The sequence below is a fragment of the Clarias gariepinus genome, chromosome 25, assembly GCF_024256425.1.
Source record: "Clarias gariepinus isolate MV-2021 ecotype Netherlands chromosome 25, CGAR_prim_01v2, whole genome shotgun sequence".
Taxonomy (NCBI): Eukaryota; Metazoa; Chordata; class Actinopteri; order Siluriformes; family Clariidae; genus Clarias; species Clarias gariepinus.
The window spans coordinates 24,038,749-24,057,591 of NC_071124.1; the positions used below are offsets into that span (position 1 = coordinate 24,038,749).

At 39.4% G+C, this 18,843-nt stretch overlaps 1 protein-coding gene across 1 annotated transcript; it reads right to left on the reverse strand.

Moving 5' to 3' along the window:
* Positions 1-304: 304 nt before the first annotated feature.
* On the reverse strand, positions 305-17,817 carry LOC128513165 (artemin). The gene is made up of 4 exons (XM_053486835.1): positions 17,698-17,817; positions 3,485-3,579; positions 3,214-3,403; positions 305-2,783 (listed from the first exon to the last, which is right to left on the reverse strand). Exons 1-4 carry the CDS (start codon positions 17,726-17,728, stop codon positions 2,320-2,322), a joined length of 780 nt encoding a protein of 259 aa, XP_053342810.1. The 5' UTR covers positions 17,729-17,817; the 3' UTR covers positions 305-2,319.
* Between the last annotated feature and the right edge of the window lie 1,026 nt (positions 17,818-18,843).

Sequence of the window (18,843 nt, forward strand, 5' to 3'; positions counted from 1 at the left end):
GTTTCTTGGATGTTCTTCGACATTAATGGTAGCTATAAATTCATCAACCATTTTTTAATAAGTATGAAACGTAACTGAAAGATTCCCGTGGTATAAGAATAATAATTTAAAAACACATTTTGTTGTCAATTCTTTCACTTTAACTGCACAGAACACACAGTGCTGTACTCCCGACTTATTCCTGCTTATACATGGCAGAGATGAAAGAAAACACGATGCACCTTAAATAAAAAGAGCTTTATTTCTATACAGGGATGTACAAAAATAAAGTAATAATAATAATAATAATAATAATAATAATATGCAAATACTGTGTAAAACCTAATAAATGTCTTCTATAACTACTGTTGTACATTGGAGTATTTCCTCGAGAGCAGCGTTTCTTTAAAGGGAGAGTAAATAACAACAAGGCAACCAGTCAGTGTGGCTAATACACACCTTAATTAACTTAATTCTGACTCTGAAACTTTTCTAACTCCGAATAGACACTCATTAAAAGCCTTTTTTTTTTTGTTAAACAAGTCTTTTTCTTTTTAACTTGTTGATTTCTTATGAATAACGAATGAGGTGGGAATTAAGCAAATGAACATTATTATACATGTAAATAAATATATCTATATAAAGGGTCAAAAACACATCCTTATACACATGAATGAATGAATAAATAAATAACTTAGATGCAAAAATAAATATTTGACCTATGAAGCATACAGTAAATGCTAAGAGATGCACAGCATCCATGTTGTAGCACAACGACAAAAATGCATTGCAGTCGGTAGCAACAATAAGGACAGGTATAACGGGTATAAATGCTAATCACGGTGTTATGCTAGTGCTGGTGTTGCATCTGCCGCCCAGATCGGTATCAGCTGTCAGTCATCACATCAACCCCAACACGTTACAGCAATTTCCCACTATTCCTAAATCCAGCCATGCTTTCTGTCTGAGGTTTGCACTGCAGCTATGAGGCTGATTTAGCTAACTGCTAGCTACCTTAACCACTAACTAAAGAAAATACATACTGTGAGTAATTGTATGTCATTATTGTACTTAAGAATTCTTTGGGAAAATATGTACTTTACTCATGTGGTATGTACATTGAATCCTATGAAATGTTAAAAGAACGCATATTATTTGTTGAAAAAAAATCTAAAACTGTTGGGCGCTTTTCTTTTTTTTTATAGTAAGATATTGTCCTGATTGTATCTAAAGATGTATCTTTACATTATATTTCCTAACCAAGCAAGTTCAGTTGAAATACAAATTAGCTTGTGTAATTAGCTGGCTAGTTCAGTTTTACAAGAGATTAGCTCGCCAACTAGTTAAGTGTTAAAGAGTTAGCTAACTAGTTAAGTGTTGTTTTCATTGCTGTTGTACTTTAGCATTCTTTCTAAAAACCAGCTAACATGAAATCCTAATTTTACGTTTGTCCCATTTTAAGTTAGCATGGCATTTTCCTGAAGACACACTGCCTAGCAGCCTAGCTAGCATGACTTTGTAGAATGAATAAAGATGAACAGAACCTTACTCTTACCGAAGCAGCCATCTTGAACAACCAGAATCACTTAGAGTGCTGTGGGGGGGGTCATTTAAAGTTAGAGTTTGGTCGATATGCGTTTTTTGTTAGCTACTAAAAATTAGCCTCATAGCCTGAGTGTAAGAGTAAATACACAAAAATGCTGGACTTCAAGCATGACTGAATGTCGTGAGGGAAACTCGAATATTTTAGATCGACCTTTTCATTAGATCCCTTAACAGTCCACAGCTTTGTATAGGAATGGTTTAATTCAATATTGTAAGTTCATAAAAAATATATGTATCATAATAATAGTTTTTCTTTATTTAGGCAGTGTGTGTGAGAAATTTAAACCTGAATGCTTCTATTCAAACAATATAAAATGATTTTATCCGTTATTGGCAGCTATACACACTCAAAGCTCTTGACTTCCTTCAGTTACAAACGGACAAATGGAACGTTCCACGTTATAATAGTCTTGTAAAGTTTCTTGACGAGTTCTCGAACAATACGTCATCGTCCATTGTGGCTCCATCGTCCACCTTCCAAAGAACTCCTCCATGCCATGCTCCACCCTTGGGCGAGTCCGGTATCACTCCGGGCTTTATCACGCTGGTTTTGGGAATATGAAAGGCTGAATGCAAACACATCACAGTGCACGTCACAGAAAGCCTTGCTGTCTCCTTCCAGTAGAACAGCTTTCAGCCCAGAATGCCTCGTATTCCTGTAATCCTGATTTCAGGAAGCGCTCTGGCTCCCGGTTGCCTCTCTAATCATTTCGCTTCTCCTTTTCCGACACCGGCTTAGCCCACACATTTGCAGTCCAAAGCTGAGACATTCTCAATGGTCCTCCATGTTGTGGACGTGTCCATGAAGGAGACAGACTTGTATGCAGTGGGTCGGCAGCAGGGTCTGGCGCTGACCTTGCGTGCTGTTCGTTTCGGCAGGCTGCCATTTGTCAGGAGAGCCCGAAGAGCAGCGTCATAGTTCCCCCGTGCACTCTGGCACAAACCTACGCAGAACTTAAAGAGCACGATCTCGTCCGAGTCGTAACCCATCCCCAGGTCCCTCACTCGCATCTCACGCCTCTCCAGGTGGCAGTCTCGGCTGCTCTGTCCCCGAACCTCATCCTCGCCTTTCTCCTTCTCTTTCTTCTTCTTCTTCTTTTTCTTGCGTGCTCCCTTGGACTGAGCATCAGAGGCATCTGAGGCACGTGGGGAGCGCTCCCACCGGGCTGGACTCTCTTCATCTACCAGAACCAAGGGTTCTGAAATAAAAAAAAAAGAATATTGTCAGTTAGCATCTTAATCAGTTTTATTGTTTCGAAAAATTTTATTTAAATCAGAAATTAAGCCACGGGGGAAGTGGTGGCTCAAACATTTAAGGTTCTGGGTTACTGATCGGAAATTCAGGGATTCAAGCCCCAGCCCCGACAGGCTGCCACTGTTGAGCCTTTGAACATTATGTTTAATTCCATCTACCATAGAGGGCGCTGTATCCTGGCTGACTCTGACCTCAGACCTCAGCAACCCCAATAAACCCCCCAATTAAGTAATACTTGCCCATTTTTTTTTCAACACTTTTTTCCTTTCTGGTTTGTTGCCAAGTGAGATTTAATCTAACCATATCTGGTCATGAAAATAAAATAAATTGTTAAGAAAAAGAAAACATTTTTAGCCAACAAAACCCAAACTTACCGAATGCATTATGCCACAGGGGATGGCCGTCCTCATCTCCCATGTCCTCATCCTCCTCAGGTAGAGCGTCAAACGGCTGCTCGTCCAGCATAGTCGTAACTAAACCCACTGCATCCACCTGGTCTTCACTAAACCCAGGCCTGTCTCCGACTACCAGGGGCAGCAGAGATACAAGCACCCATACCACCATCTGCATGAAAAGAAGTTCAGATGTTCATGCAATCAAAAGTTCAACTGTATTGTTTTGATGCCCTTGATCTTCAGTATCTACCTTCCAGTTTCTTCTTTGAAACGTGGCATCGGTGGCTGCAGATAACATTGCGAACAGTCCCTGGTTGGCTCGACCTCTTCTCCACCTTCTGCCACCTGTACAGAGAAAACAAGAACATTGTTTCACCCCTTTCGGTCTCAAGTTGCATTTATATCTAAACTTTGAGCACAACATGCAGGCGACGCATACACCTCCATGCATCCGTGCATCAACATTTACAAGCAAAGGCATCCTGTTAATCAAGAATACACAATGCCTTTGGAAAGCGTGCTTAGAATCAAGGAGAGCGTGACCCCGTGCTGACATGTGGGTGACAAAGCTACAGCGTCCTGTAAATAAACAGCTCTAAGGGAAGCCCTCTAGGTTTGATGAGATTAGCTCTGTGTTAAAAAGAGGCACGCTGGGGGATTCTGGGTCTCCCAAAACCACACAGATGCAGCGCGGTCGATAAGGCTTCCTAGCAATGCAGATGTTTACTGATTCACTTCAGCGTCTGAGTCACTGAGCTCGCACCGGAGGCCTCTGATTTATATCAGGGTTGAAACGAGGCCAGCGAGGACCGAGCCATTATATACATGCCGAAAATGACTAATGGGTAAATTAGGGGAGCGTGTCACGCTTAGCTTCACGGCTGATTTTACAGAGACACAGTCGTCCGAAGACGACAGGATGATTCCTAGCCTGAACACTTTCCATTTTAAGGAGGATCACAGACCAAAAAGATGAACGATGGCCACCTGGGCTGGGAGCCATCATGTCTCTGAGGGACATGGCACAAAATTAGGCAAAGTGTTTATGCTCTGTTAATAAAATTCAACCAAACTGATCTTAAATCAGATTTATATTGTTATGAGGAGACGGTTTTGTTTTGTTTTGCAGTAGCACGGGTCTTGCAGAAGGTGGCAGTGTGTAATACAAGCCTCTGGATTTATGTGAGATTTATGTCTATCTGATGCTCATGAAATCACAACCAATATAATGTGAATTTATTCTTTTGGAAGATACTTATCCCAAAAAAACATTCAAAGGCAGAGCACCAGACAAGAATTTATCCTGGAGGACAATTTACATTCAAACAAGAACATTCTGGTTTGTCCCCCCCTAAATAATGTTTTTTAGGATAATATGAACCAAATAAGCACAAAAAAAAAAACATTAGACAAAAAAGGCACAGTACACTTTTCCCATACATGACATTCTTATATAAATATTCAAATGATCAAAGCCACACCCCTTTCCTTGGTAAGACAGCACAGCATAAACTATTTTACACTTTGATTAGTCTAAAAGTGTATCCTCAATAGAAATGCATTTTATAACATTTAATCCAACATTAAAATCTCTATAGATGGAAAATGTGTGTGTGCACAGACGTATTGTATTACTGTATAAAGTTTGTACAGGAAGTATGAGGAATCAAACACGCCTTGTCCTTCTGTGCGCGAGAAATTATGAATGTGTTACTGCTACCATTCTGAACATGATTGTTTTCCTTGATGATTACAAACTGTATTAATTAATTAATTAATTAATTATGAATTTATCCATTTGCAGAAAGTTGAATCTGTAGAAAACGAGCATGTTAATATGAGGGGCGTTAAGTCAAAGCAAGACTTGAACCAGGACTTGAACCAGGACTTGAACCAGGACTTGTGATGAAATTTCTGGTGAAGGCGTGAAAGTGATTCACATTTGTAGGAAACTGTTAGCACAGCACGGTGATGACTTGAAATTTGAATGGCATAAACATTTTAAAAAAGGCCAAACGTCCTAAATGACGATCCCGACTAAACATTCGGTGTCTGATCCTTGAAAAACGACGGATAACTCGTCTCCCACTTGTGAAAGAAAGACACAAATCTGTGTGTGTGTGAACTGTACACACAATCCTTCACCAACACCACTTGCACGTTACAGAAACTCGGCTGGAAGATATTGCCACATTCCCTGTATTCCCAGTCCAAGACATTTCTACATGTTTGGAAAGGAGTTCCTGGGAGGCCAGGGTCTCAGACGTTAATCAGAAAGAGAGTTTGATCGTGACTCCGGCGTACTGAGAAAAGTTTCTACCTTGATGGTATCCGAGCACTAGTGAAACACTGGGATAAGTGCATCAGAGTCCAATCAAAAGTCCCGCTTTGACATAAACGCCCCTCATATAGAAGGTAATGAGAAGCAACACACACTCTGAGAAGGAAATATTTTCAGCATTTTAATAAACACTGACATCAATATACTGTCTATTCTGTAGACAGAAACACAAATCTGTGCTCAATAGTGAGTATATATATATATATATATATATATATATATATATATATATATATATATATATATATATATATATGCATTACATAAACACCCACAAACAGCTATAAATGCTTCAGTCAACACTGTACCCAAAAAACAACAAACCATCCTGCATGTATACGTCTGTTTGACTTGTATCGTATAACGTCAACTAAACCTCGCCTATCAAACCACATCTGCCCAGCTGTTTCCAAAAGTTTGAGTCATTTCACTGATTCTTTTAAATGTATTATAAACAAAACAAACCTCACGTCATCCTTTTGTATTCACGAACACATTCTTTAAACAAAAGCGTTGGATGCAGCTTCGCATTTTTCCACCATTCTTCTCCGTCAGCCATGACGTGTGTGTAGTGCCTGCTTAGGTTCTTCAGTTTTGCACTCGAGGCTAATTTTGCTAACAAATCAGGAAAGAGTAATGCTACCATTTTAGCATCATGCAAACTGCGTTCCTAAATTACTCTCTCACACACAAACCCACACACACACACACACTCTGGACTGAATGGTGTCATTTAGCTCAGCAGCACCGTTTGTGCATAAAAACCTTTAAATTAAAAGAAAAAAGTGCTTTTGTTGTAGAAATAATATTTTATATCAGATGTCAAATTGTTGCGTCAAAGCATCTGTTTAATTGTCTGAGAATTCGACTCTGTTAGGTGGATATTGAGAGTCAACGTTGTTTTGCAGATTTTGTGAATGATATAATAATTGCAGAGCCGTGTGTATATAAGGAATAATAACACACTCTCGTCAAGTCGTGCTGTTGTTGTGAAATAATCGACGACTCATGATGGCGTGTTAATGTTTCTCTGCGAGGTCCTAACATGCGTGTCATTACTCCTACCCGATGTATCATTTATCCACTGATTCCGTTACTTTATAATCTGGTTCAGATCTAAACGAACCGTTCCGGAGCTGAAAGATCCGATTCGTATCGGTGACCCGAACCAAAAGACTCATTGAGTCACTGAACAGCGCTGGATTTGGAATTCCCACCACTTCTAATGACTAACATTTGATCCTGACTCAGTGTGCTCTGGTACGAGTTATAGGTTTCAACATCTATAGTCATTACTAGTTTCAGTCAATAAGAACATGCTGTTTTGTAATTAAGAATAAGTTAGATTAGATCATTTAGAAAAATAAAAACAGTTGTGCCTTGTGAAGGACTGGCATCCCGTCTAGGGTGTATTCCTGCCTCGCACCCAGTGTTCCCAGGATAGGATCCAGATCTGGCATGATGGGAGACGGGTGGTGTTTAGGTCTGCTGAGGCTCTACCGGTCATTTTGTATATTCTCTCTCTCTCTCTCTCTCTCTCGCTCGTATCCTCAGGGATTCCTGTAAGCTAAACTCTCATACTGCTGAAGAGTTCAAAGTTTATGATGTGAGTAGCATCTGCTTCCCAAACACACTGCAGGACATAAATAAAGTTTATGGAGCACGAAATTCCTTCAGGCAGGACAATTTACTCCTGATTGTCTCGTGAAATTTCACATCCTTAGCTTTATCATGTGAGGACGATTAGAGGAAATTTGTTTATAAATGCTAATTTCTTTTTTGACTCGAAATTGTACTTTAGGAATAGTAAATAAATAAAATAAAGCGACACAGTTTAAACATCAGTGAGGTTAAGTAAATGGGTTTAGTTTCACTCGTTTTCATCATTTGCTGTGCAGGAACAAATCGCGGCGCTTTCTGTCCCCAGGCTAGCTCTGATTGGTTGGAGTCTGACGCTTACAAGAACTTACAGGAGTTATGTTACAACTAATAACAATATTGAAATTTTTTTTCAATGTGTCACACACACACAATCAAAATTTAGTTAGTGTAGGAGTGCCATGTTTTTAAATGATTTGTAACCCTATACAAATTTTTATTCACTTACTTACTTACTTATGAAAGGTTAAAACGAGAGGTGAGATTAAGATTTTTGTGAGTGAGAATAAACATAAATGCAGTTATCATACTTTTATGAGCTTATGCGGTGTTGTGCTACTAGATTTAGGTCATTATCCAGGCAACAACGTGAGTTACACGCCGCCCGAGGCTTTTTGGCTCTCTGTCATTCATAAAATATGTTGTGCGTCGACTCTGCGTAGTGTGCAAAGCATCAAAAAATCAGCAGTGCAGGACTCGAGAAGTTTCCACCAGAATTCCAGATCAAACGTTCCAGTTGACTCCAACCTTAAAGCTCAGGAACAGTGTTTCATTCTTTCGTTCTTTCATTCCCGGGACTGCTGGAGCAGCTGGTAGTGTTTTAGACGCACCTCAGTGCTCCTCGTGTATCAGAGCTTTTCTCATGCGAGTGCTGTCGGTGCCCGTGGGGTCGAACCAGGCGGCCCTGATCATGAGGAGCTCCAGAGAGAGTGTCTGTGATGGCCTCCGCGCTGATTAAAGCCTCGCTCGGCCAGTTCCACTCCGGCACTTCCCTCCGCCCTCAGGCTCAAACCTGGTAGAAAAACAGGAAAGCGGGACCGCCGCACGATCGTGACAAATATGGGAGCGAAGCCTGGTATCAGGGCTCAGGATACAAATGAGTGTTGGCGGCTTTCGCCATTTCGACATTGGAAAAGATCACAAACCATATGCAGACTGTGTGAAAACTTATTTGCTATGATTATTAGTCACATCAATTATGTTATTTTCCAAACCTGAAGTCCTATCCAAGTTTTGAACAGGTGAAGTCTGAAAATGTGCAACGGTTCTTTGGAGTTCAAGAAGCAAGAGCCAAACCACAGCCATGATCAAATCTCTTATCCTGAAATACTCTCACTGAATACTCAAACTCAAACACTCCAAATGTCTGTGCACTCAAATAGCCGTATTGCTTTTATGCAAACAGTCAGATGAGCAAGCAGCACGCCAATGGTCACCCTAACTGCTTATTCTCAAAAAGACAAATAGTCAGATGTTCATAAACTCAAATACTCAATACTTAAATTGCTTAAACTCTGATCCTCTAAAATAATCGGGTTGCTTCTACTCAATTAATCAGATGTGCCAATACACAGTACTCTAATTGTTTACACTTACCATTCATCTTCGGTAAAGCACTTTATCCTGGTCAGAGTGGCAGTGGATCCTGAGTCTATGGGCATGAGGAGGAAAATCCCCATACACAAGATTCACACACTTCTTCACACCAGTTCCACATAGCTAACCCTCCTACTAGAGGAAGCCTACATAGATATGAGGAGAACGTATGAAACTCCACACCTGAGCTGGGACCCTGAAGCGATGAGGATGTACTCCTGCTTAAATGACCAGATACTCAATAATCAGACATTCAAACTGCTTCCATTTCTTCGGGATTGGTGCGATTCTCTCGTTAACAGGTGGGAACGAGTTTAAGAGAGAGTCCAAACCAAAACGATGATGCAGATCTTTCTCAGTTTGTCTGGTCGTCACCTACAGAGTAGAAGTGAGGGATAAAGAGCGAGGTCTGCGTTCTTTCACTGCAGCTCACTCAGCCACCGACATTAAAGGTGTTTCATGTGTCAGCTCTACCTGTCAGAAAAGATGAGGTGTCTCAGAGAGGGATCGGCCGTCCTAAATCAGCCGGGCAATAAAACGCACCTGGTGCGAGCCTGATCGCTGCCAGACATGCTTTCATCGGAGGGTGTGAACTCCAGCCTGGACATGTACCAGTGCTAAGGAGTATATTCACTTTATCAGCGTTCACGCTGCTTCATCAGCATCAATCTTCACTCAGACAGAGTTCTAGTCGGCGTGTGGAGTTCTCACCGGGCCTGTATCCTGACCTCGCTCAGACGTCTAAAGTGTCAATTCCACTACATGCTAAAGTGCTCGTAGTGCAAAATTCTCGGCTAATAGTGGCATGTCCGCTAGCGTGAAATCCGAGCGTATAATTCAATAATCCCTCTCAGGGAGAAAGCAGGATCTCATTACTGTCAGCTCCGAGTCGCTGCAGAGCTTCAGCGGCGGCGATCGTTGCCAGAAAGACGCTTTAGCTCTCAAACTCCTGCGGGTCTCCTCTTCTCCTGTCCCTTTTTATTTATTTAATTTTTAAAAAAATCTACGATAGGAGAGTGCGCAGAAGATGTGTATTCATCATGTCAGTGAACAGACTGTAAAGATAATCAGTCACTAACTGTGTTTGTTAAAGCACTCAACAACGTTATGGCTCATTCTGAGTACCGCGATCGGTGTTTGAAATTAAATTTGTCAGGCCTAAATCTCAACAATGTGCATGTTTGAAGGGGAAATTTTGTTTTTAAATCAGTTTGTAAGGCTTGAATGTTTTTGTCTGATAAAATCTTTCACGTTTCGGTAGATTTCGGCTGACGTTATAATAAACCGCTGAGAAAATAACCATGCTAAACCACCGAAATTCCCCTTTCAATGTATGACAAATTCAAACTACTTTCCAAGTAGCTAACCTTTATAATGTTATATTGCATAATACAATTTTTTGTTCTGAGACAGAAACTGAGAATATACTCGTGCTGACCTGTGATAAAAGCAAGCTAGCCTAGCTAATTAACAATCCAGCAAGCTAACCTAGTTATTGCTAAATGTACAATACCTTTTGTTAACAATTTGAAAAAGTTGTTGCTATATTATGAAGACTTCTGTTACTGCTAAATACCTTGATAAGGATATAAGGATGCAAATTAAAGACTGTGATAAATGCAAGTTGCGTAGTTCGCTTAGTAGTTAACGAGAAGGCTAGCAAAAAAAAGTTAACGCGAGTTCTGAACTAAAATTTAATCCTTATGGGTAGCATTATTCAGTAATTTAAAGAAATCGATCAAATTAATAAAATATAAATATGCTTAATCGGCTAGTTAATTGGCTAGCTACTGAACATGGCATGACGACAAACGGATTTCCCACTTTTACATCAGTTTTCCATTTGCGGGGACATGGTTTTTGGTGGTTTAAGCATTAAAATGTTAAGATTTAAACATTAAATGAAAAATCTTAGATATTTTTGTGCATCTGCCTCAATCGGTCCATTTATATAATAGATACAGCTAAAGTCCAGACCAAACCGTCAATGCAACCAGTGGTGTAACTCCAAACCAACACACACACACACACACACGCACGCACATACAAACGGATTCCTCAGGTCTAGTGTTTGGAGTTTGGTCTTTTATTTTTGCCACTCAAATGCAGCAGCCACTGTTTGCATTCCACACCACGCGGCTGCCTGGCCAGTGTGTGTATCTGGACACTTCCTCTCACATCCTCTGTTGCAGACCACACACACACACACACACACACACATACCCACACACACCTTCACCTCTGTCCTGAAGATATCTGAAAGCTTAAAGTTTTACTTCTGACTGTTACTCGGCCCTGACACTGGAGACTCCTTCCATAAAAGTTTCCATCGTAATACAAATCATACGCCCCTGTGAACGAGCTGTTACTATGGAAACAATAATGATTTTGAATGAGTGTATTCTTCCTGTGATAACCTGTAACACTTCTGTCAGAGCTGCTGTTATTTATTTGTTGAAAATGAATCAACACCTCCTCTTCTGACCATCCAGAACTCAGCAGTGCGGCGGTGAAGAGTTTCTTTTAAACATCAGTGTAGACTATTAAATTGCTTCGTTGCTCTGCGTTACAAAAACTGCATTTGAAGTCTGACTAAAAGTGCTGAAACGAATAAAAAGCAAACACGCAGCAGGATTTCGCAAGACGTGACGGCGAGGAAAGGAATTTACTACTACAAAATCCCAAATCTCTCGTCTCTACGCGTATGCAGTGAAAGACTCGGTTTGTCCTGTTGCTTTTGAACGGAATCCTGAGCAAACAGCTCCATCGAAGCGGCTTTGCCTCTCGCTATGATAAAACTAAATACAGCCTGTGATTAAACGCATTTCAGGAGCAACCGACAGAAAGGGAACACTTGGGTGAGCGAGTCCTTAAATGGGAATAAATTAAAGTGGGAGAGGGGCAACAGAGGAGATACGGTTTCACTCCAGAGGATTCATCCGAACAGCCATGAAGCCCTTGACAGAAAAAACAGGCAGGAGATGGAGCTTTATTAATAAACAGTCTACATAAAAAAATAATAATAATCCAGAGGTGGAAAGAGAGAATTTCAAAATATGGAAAGCCATACTGAAACGAGTATGGAAAGAATGATAATGAATATAATCATGAAAGCATTTTAAGATGCAGTATGTTAACATACCAGTAACTTTTCACACTCTCTCAAGGCTGTTTTGGCCGCCAGAACGCACAATTTAGCATGTACGAATCATGACTAAGCAAAGCTCATCCTCCCATCCAGCAACTCTACATTTCCAGATGAATCCTCAGGTCATTACCCCCTGACAGCCTGGACAGCGTATAGCTTGTGTACTCTAGCTCATGTCTCATTTGTTCAAATTAAGCTCAGGGTAAAGGGAAAAAAGGGCAGCCATTAGTGCGTCTGGATGAACAAACGGCATTCAAAGAGTTTCCATGTCCTGGCCGAGCCGTTCAAAGGGCCCGACGGCACCATGATTAATGCATCTGACCTGGCAATTGCAGAAGCATACGGCTTATTGTATTAAACAACCACTTACAGCCACAACAAAAAAAACTGGTGTGCAATAAACCTATTTAACGTACTTGAGTTTTAAAAAGAAAAAAAAAAAGAATATAAAGATCTAGTGGGAGATGATACGATAAAGAAGAAAAAAAAGTAATAACATCGTTTATCTTGGCAAATTGGTGAGAAACCAGACAGGTGGGGGAAAAATGAAACAAACAGAATCAAGAATAGCAAGTCAAGCGAAAGAGAAAACACGGCCCTGTTCACCTTTTGGTGGTGAACTCTTTTTTTTTTTTTTTTGTAAGTTGCAAAAGCTGTTTATGAGATGCGTGAGGTGCTGGCGTTAAACAGATCCAGACCCCGGACTGCCCTGTTGCCCTGTGGCACTCTTACTCTGGCTGTGGCACAATCAGGGCTAATTACCCAGCCGTGTCAAAGGCTAAGCTTACAGGGACAATTTTGTGGCTAAATCCAGGCTGGAAGAACAATTAGGCTGCATTTTGCGGTCAGTGAGAGAAGGTGAAGGGGCGCCAGGGTGTATCAGGAGGAACGGGTCATGCTCATTTTGTCGTGACCACAATAGAGACGGAATGAGTCCCAGCTCTTCAAGTCAAACATCCATAGCACTTGTTTACTACAATGTTACATTTCTGTTCGGTCCAACGTCTCACGTTGAAGCTGGACAATTTGACGTACAAGACGCATTTCCTTGCCTTATCTTTGTGTTTTGAACAAAATGTTGTAGCTTTTGAAATGTTCCAGCTCTAGCCATCCACAAGTAAATGTTTCCCAGCTCACGCGGACAGAGGGTCTTTTAGACTGTTGCGTTGACCCCTGGTATGGTTGGAGCCTAGGTCATCTGAGGTCAATGTGTGGGCACTTTTAAGGCAAAGTAACAGGATACTGCGAGTTAAGCCTTAATCTTTCACACACTCATGCTTGCGAATTTGTAAGAATTCGCAACGAATATCTAAAGTTTAAAAAAAAAAAATAGGTGCATGGGTAAAGGAATACTCCAGCAGTTTTCAGATCATTTCATATTAAATGCAGATCATTTGCTTACCTCGAAATCACTTATAATAAGTCTAAGGCTGATACTGGTTTAACATATGTTTAACCTGACTTATGCTGAAACTGTAGAGTTGAGACAGACCTGAAACAAGGAATTAACATATTTATGTATCTGTCCAGCATTTATCGTAGATCCATTTACTTACAAGTTCTCTGGTAATATCTATAAGGGGAAAAAAAGACAAATTGCTCAATTTGAAAAAGCAATTGCAGCACGAATAGCAATAATTACACAAATGTTTGCTTTTTTAATACAAACCACTAACTTTAACTGAGGAATTAAAAGTCGATTACAAGAATATGCATCGCCTAAAAGACTATCCTTTCACAGAGCTCGACCACTACCCTTAGACTTCCATTATAAGTGTGAACTACATATGTCTTACATTCTCTTTTTTTTTTTCTAGGACAGGAAATGTGTTGAAGTTCTTGTCCATGATAATCACATGTATGCTACACATGCGCTGGATGAATATTAGGTTGAAGGACCCTGGAGTATTCCTTTAATAACATGCTTGGTGCGTTAACATATTGACAGATTCTCAACTGTAAAAGCATATAAATGGCCATGTACAATGGATCCCGTAATGACTCTGCAGTTTTGAGCAATTATCTTCTGACGTCCAGATGGTAACAATATTCTTGCGCATCTTTACACAATCTCCTGCCCTTTCACACTCTCTAAGTGTCACGTACACACTCACAAACTTTCTCCCACCACCTCTTTCACTATCACGTGCTCATAAACCTGACAGGTTTATGTGGTCTGAATATATACAACAAATCAGATCTCACGACTTGGGATGAAGAGTCATACCAAAGGCATGCCATTAAGACATTAAAAACACACTCATCACCATTAGAGGGAGGTCTTTTCCAATCGCGCTGCTGGATTTAGCAGATTTGTGGAAAAAAGGAGATGGGAGAGCAAACTTAAATCATAATTCCTGGCCATGACTTTGCTAGGAAACACATATGCAGCAAAAACTAGTTAATGAATTTAGCTAGCTAGCAAAGAGCTTATACAGAAGCCTACGTAAAACACCATGAAAACAACGGAAAAAACCATTCAAAAGATAATTAATAACTTTCCCAGAAATGTTGGTAAATTAGCTGGAAATTTAGTTGGCTATCAAAAAGTTGGTTTGGGGGGGGATGAAAATGTAAAAACACAGTTAAGGAGGAAACAAGACTAACCACTGAGAAAACTAATGCACTAGTTACTAATAAACTAATAAATTCATATTTTATTATATGTGCTGAAAATCTAACTAGCTTACCAACAAACAGCTATTAGTTCTTAACATTATCTTTACAAAGATAATCTAAAAACTATATGACAGGAAAAAACATGACCATCTGAAATATTAACTTTTAAATTTTAAAATAGCCAGAATTAAGCTAGCTGTTTGATGCAGCTAATATAAATGGCTAACTGCCTGCTAATTTAGCGACATGCCACTGCTGTGGAAATTCTGACAGATTGGGTAAAATCCGTATGACAGTAAAACTAAGTCAACAGACTACATGACAAAACAGTGACTAAAACAACACAGAATATCAACTTTTCCTTAAAACTTGTTTGTTACTTAGATGAACATTTAGCCAGTTAGCTTCCTAGCAAAAAGCTGCAAAATGAAGTACTTTAATGAAGTAAAAAGACAGTGGCTAAAAAAACTTTTTATATTAACTTTTCCTCAGAAATGTTGGTAGATAAACTCAAAAATTAGCCAGCTAGATATCTAGCTAGCATTTAACTAGCAGGTCATGTAGAAGTACAACAAACATGTAGTGATGGTGGAAACAAACGGAAACAAGACAAAACAATCATCAAACAAGCAATATCAACATTTTCCTCAGAAAAGTTGCAAATTAGTAACAGATTAGCTACATAGACAAAAGTTGCAAAAACAGAAAATGTAAAAACACAACTGCAGTGAAAACAAAACTGCTCCTTCCGCAATATGAACATTTTCCTCAGAATTGCTGCTAAATGATTAAGAAAAGACAAAGTAGAGCTTAAATTTTTCCATAAATACATTTAGTCTTAAACTTGTGTGTATAGCACCATATTGGGCAAATTACATCTGAGAGAACTTACATTAACTATGTCAAACTGAGGCATTGCTGTCATAAAATCAACGTTCAGAAATGGTCAGAATTAATTTATCAGCCAAATTAAAAATATGTATTTTATCTTAAAAAACTTTACTTTAGCACCTCCACATGTATGTGGTAGTTTTAGTGTTTGTCTTATTAGTGTTGTAGTTCTCCTAAGTATTGTTCCTGATCTGAATTTTCCCGAAAAAAAATATATCTGTAGGTCATTTTTTTAGCAAGAAGTTTTCACAAAGCAGAATTTGTTATTTGAACTGTTGACCCCATAAACAAACTAACTTTTGTTTAAACATTACTGTTACCATAATGCTAATTTGTGTTAGCGCCAAGCTACCACAACATTAATATAATACCACAACATAAAATATACATATATATATATATATATATATATATATATATATATATATATATATATATATAGATAAATGAGTTTGCAAAAAAAAAAAAACGTGTCCTGTAATCCTGAAAATGCTCAACGATTTCCTCATGTGACATTCATCAAATAAATCTTAGTCTGAGTCGGTCAGTTAGAAACACAAGGATTTTGTTAGCTCAAAGGAATTTGAAGGGGGAAAAAAACGCCATCCATGGGAAAAGATGCTCAGAAGAAAAGATTAGGCGAGGTAGCGAAGGCTGGAAAAAACTTAATAGAAGTCTTGACATGGACATACGGAAACCTAAGAGGCGTGACATCCTCTCAGCACTCGGGCTCTCGTGAAACCCGTACCCTCAACCAGCGTTTACAGTCCACATCTGCAGATTGTGATCGTCTGCTTTGAAGTCCAGCCTGAACCTTTCTATCATTTCCATCAGGCTAATTACAAAAATGGAGTTTGGACCAGATTGCTGTGCTATCGATCTAATCCATCCAAACGAGCACAAACAGGAGAATCTGCACGATCTGAGTTAATATCGCAAACAAGATAGTTCAATATTGTTAGTAAAGACTGATGCTTCATATAATAATAATAATAATAATAATAATAATAATAATAATTATTATTATTATTATTATTAATTTATTACTTTTATTCATTTAAACCATATCCAAGCCTCACACTTCTCACACAATTTTCATTAGACACATCAGCTGCTAGTGTAATTTCATTTAATGCACATTAAAAGCTGACTGGTTGTCATATCAGATTTCTGACTTGGATCAGATTTTAAAGGTTTTGCTTCAACAATTCAAGGGTCAAACCCAGAGTCTAGTCACAGAAAAGCGAACGCTGCACATGCTGATACGGTCATTCCTATTTAAAATCTATTTAAACCTTACAAAGGGTCAAAGAAGACTTTAAGAAACAACTCGGCACATCTGCACATTAAAAACTGCCGGTGAGCATCTCCAAGACGTCTGGCACTTCCACACAGAAACCAAGATGCACAGCAAGACCTCCTGTACTTACTACATCAATCCATGTTTAACTAGTTGCATGCCATGAGGAGTTCATTATGTTTTATGCGGTATGCCATTCACTACCAGGGGATTGAACCATGATTCCCATTTTTTTTTTAAAAAAACAACAACAACAACAACAATATTGATCCAGGTATATGGTTTAGCTCTAAGGAGAATAAGTTGAAATAAAAATAAAAAGCTGAGAAATAATTAGCTGAGATTTTTTTTTTTTTTTTTTTTGCAGTTTTCTGGAATCAGCAAATTTAAGATCTTTAATATCTAATGTCCAATAAATAAAAAATATATGGTTCCACATTAACAACAAGGAAAAGTACAGTATGAAACCTTCTACAGTAAGAGATAAATGATGGTTGTGCATAATAATTAAATTCCGCACTTCTCCCAGATTATTATTATTATTATTATTATTATTTCTTTTTCAAACATTTTTTATTTCTAATAACAACAGTAATAATAATAATAATAATAATAATAATAATAATAATAATATGTATATTCCTATAATATTATAGTGAATGCTATCCAGCTGTTTCACACGTGTGTAGAATTTAATCTCTACATTTTCTAACATCTGTCCTGCCCTGAGTCTTTATTCTAGTGTCAGATAATAAGAAGTTTATAACTCTCTCTCTCTCTCTCACACACACACACACACACACACACACAGCAGCCCTATCACAGCCAGGAAAACACATTATGAGAAGCTTTAAAATATTAGATAAGGTGATTTTTAAAGCAGCTGATAGAGAAGGTGAAGCGCGTTACCGGTGAGGCGCCGAGCGGCTCCGCTCCTCATGTCCCAAAGCCTTAACACACTCTCACACACACACACACACACGCGCGCGCGCGCAGTCAGTCCTCCAGCTCCGTCACACCGACTTCATCATCCTCACACGCTGCGGAGTGTGTGTGCGTGTGTGTGTGTGTGTGTGAGAGAGAGAGAGAGAGAGAGAGAGAGTGTGTGTGTGTGTGTGTGTGTGTGTATTCTCTAAAGCAGCGCAAAAAACTCTTCAAAGACTTTAATGTGCAGGGAGGAGCCTCCCATCTGTGGCCGTGCCTCTTACACACACACACACACACACACACATAAATGATGATGATGATGATGATTGTTGTTGTTGTTGTTATTATTATTATTATTATAATTCTGGTCTGATCCAATAGAAGAGCTCATGTAGCACAAACTGGTGAAAACCAGTTGAAAAAATCAGAACACACAGTCCGGTCAGGGTGTTTGCTGACCTGGGTCCACCACCAACATCGCTTACAGCGGGCGTCAGAACTGGACCACGGAGCGATGGAAGAAAGATCTTCTGGATCTGAAGGAGTGATGCTCTGGGTGATGTTCTGCTGGGAAACACTGGGTCCTGCCATTCATGTGGATTGTTACTTGATGACACTGTTACAGACAGACGTTCACTCCTTCATGGAGACGGTGGTCCAGGATACTGTATCTGTGCTCCCTTTTCTCTTTCAGCAGGATGATGCGCCCTGACACACACTGATTTGTTCAGAAATGGTTTGAGGTACATAAACAGTTTGAGGGGTTGACTCGGTCCGCAATTTCTCCAGATCTCGATCTGATTGAGCATCTCTAGGATAGATGTGCTGGAGAAACAAGTCCAATCCGTGAAGGCTCCACCTCACATACTCATAGGACTGAAAGGTTCTGCTACTGACGGCTCGGCAATAGATACCACAAACAACGTCAGAGGTCCAGTGGAGTCCAGGCCTTGATGGATCAGAGCTGTTTCGGTAGCAGGAACAGAAACAGAAGGAGGAATCTGGATACTCAATATTAGCCAGGTGGTTTTAATGTTGTGGTTGATACGATATACAGGTCATATAAAAAAGGTTTGGGTCCAAGGGTATTTTTCGTTATATTTAATATTTTTCTTTTTGGTTTAAATC

Coding starts and splice junctions, on each gene's coding strand:
- LOC128513165 (XM_053486835.1), bottom strand. CDS start 17,728: ATGAGGAGCGGAGCCGCTCGGCGCCTCACCG. Junction 3,404..3,484: donor TTCAAAGAAGAAACTGGAAG/GTAGATACTGAA, acceptor CTTTTCATGCAG/ATGGTGGTATGGGTGCTTGT. Junction 2,784..3,213: donor CCTGTGGCATAATGCATTCG/GTAAGTTTGGGT, acceptor TTTTTATTTCAG/AACCCTTGGTTCTGGTAGAT.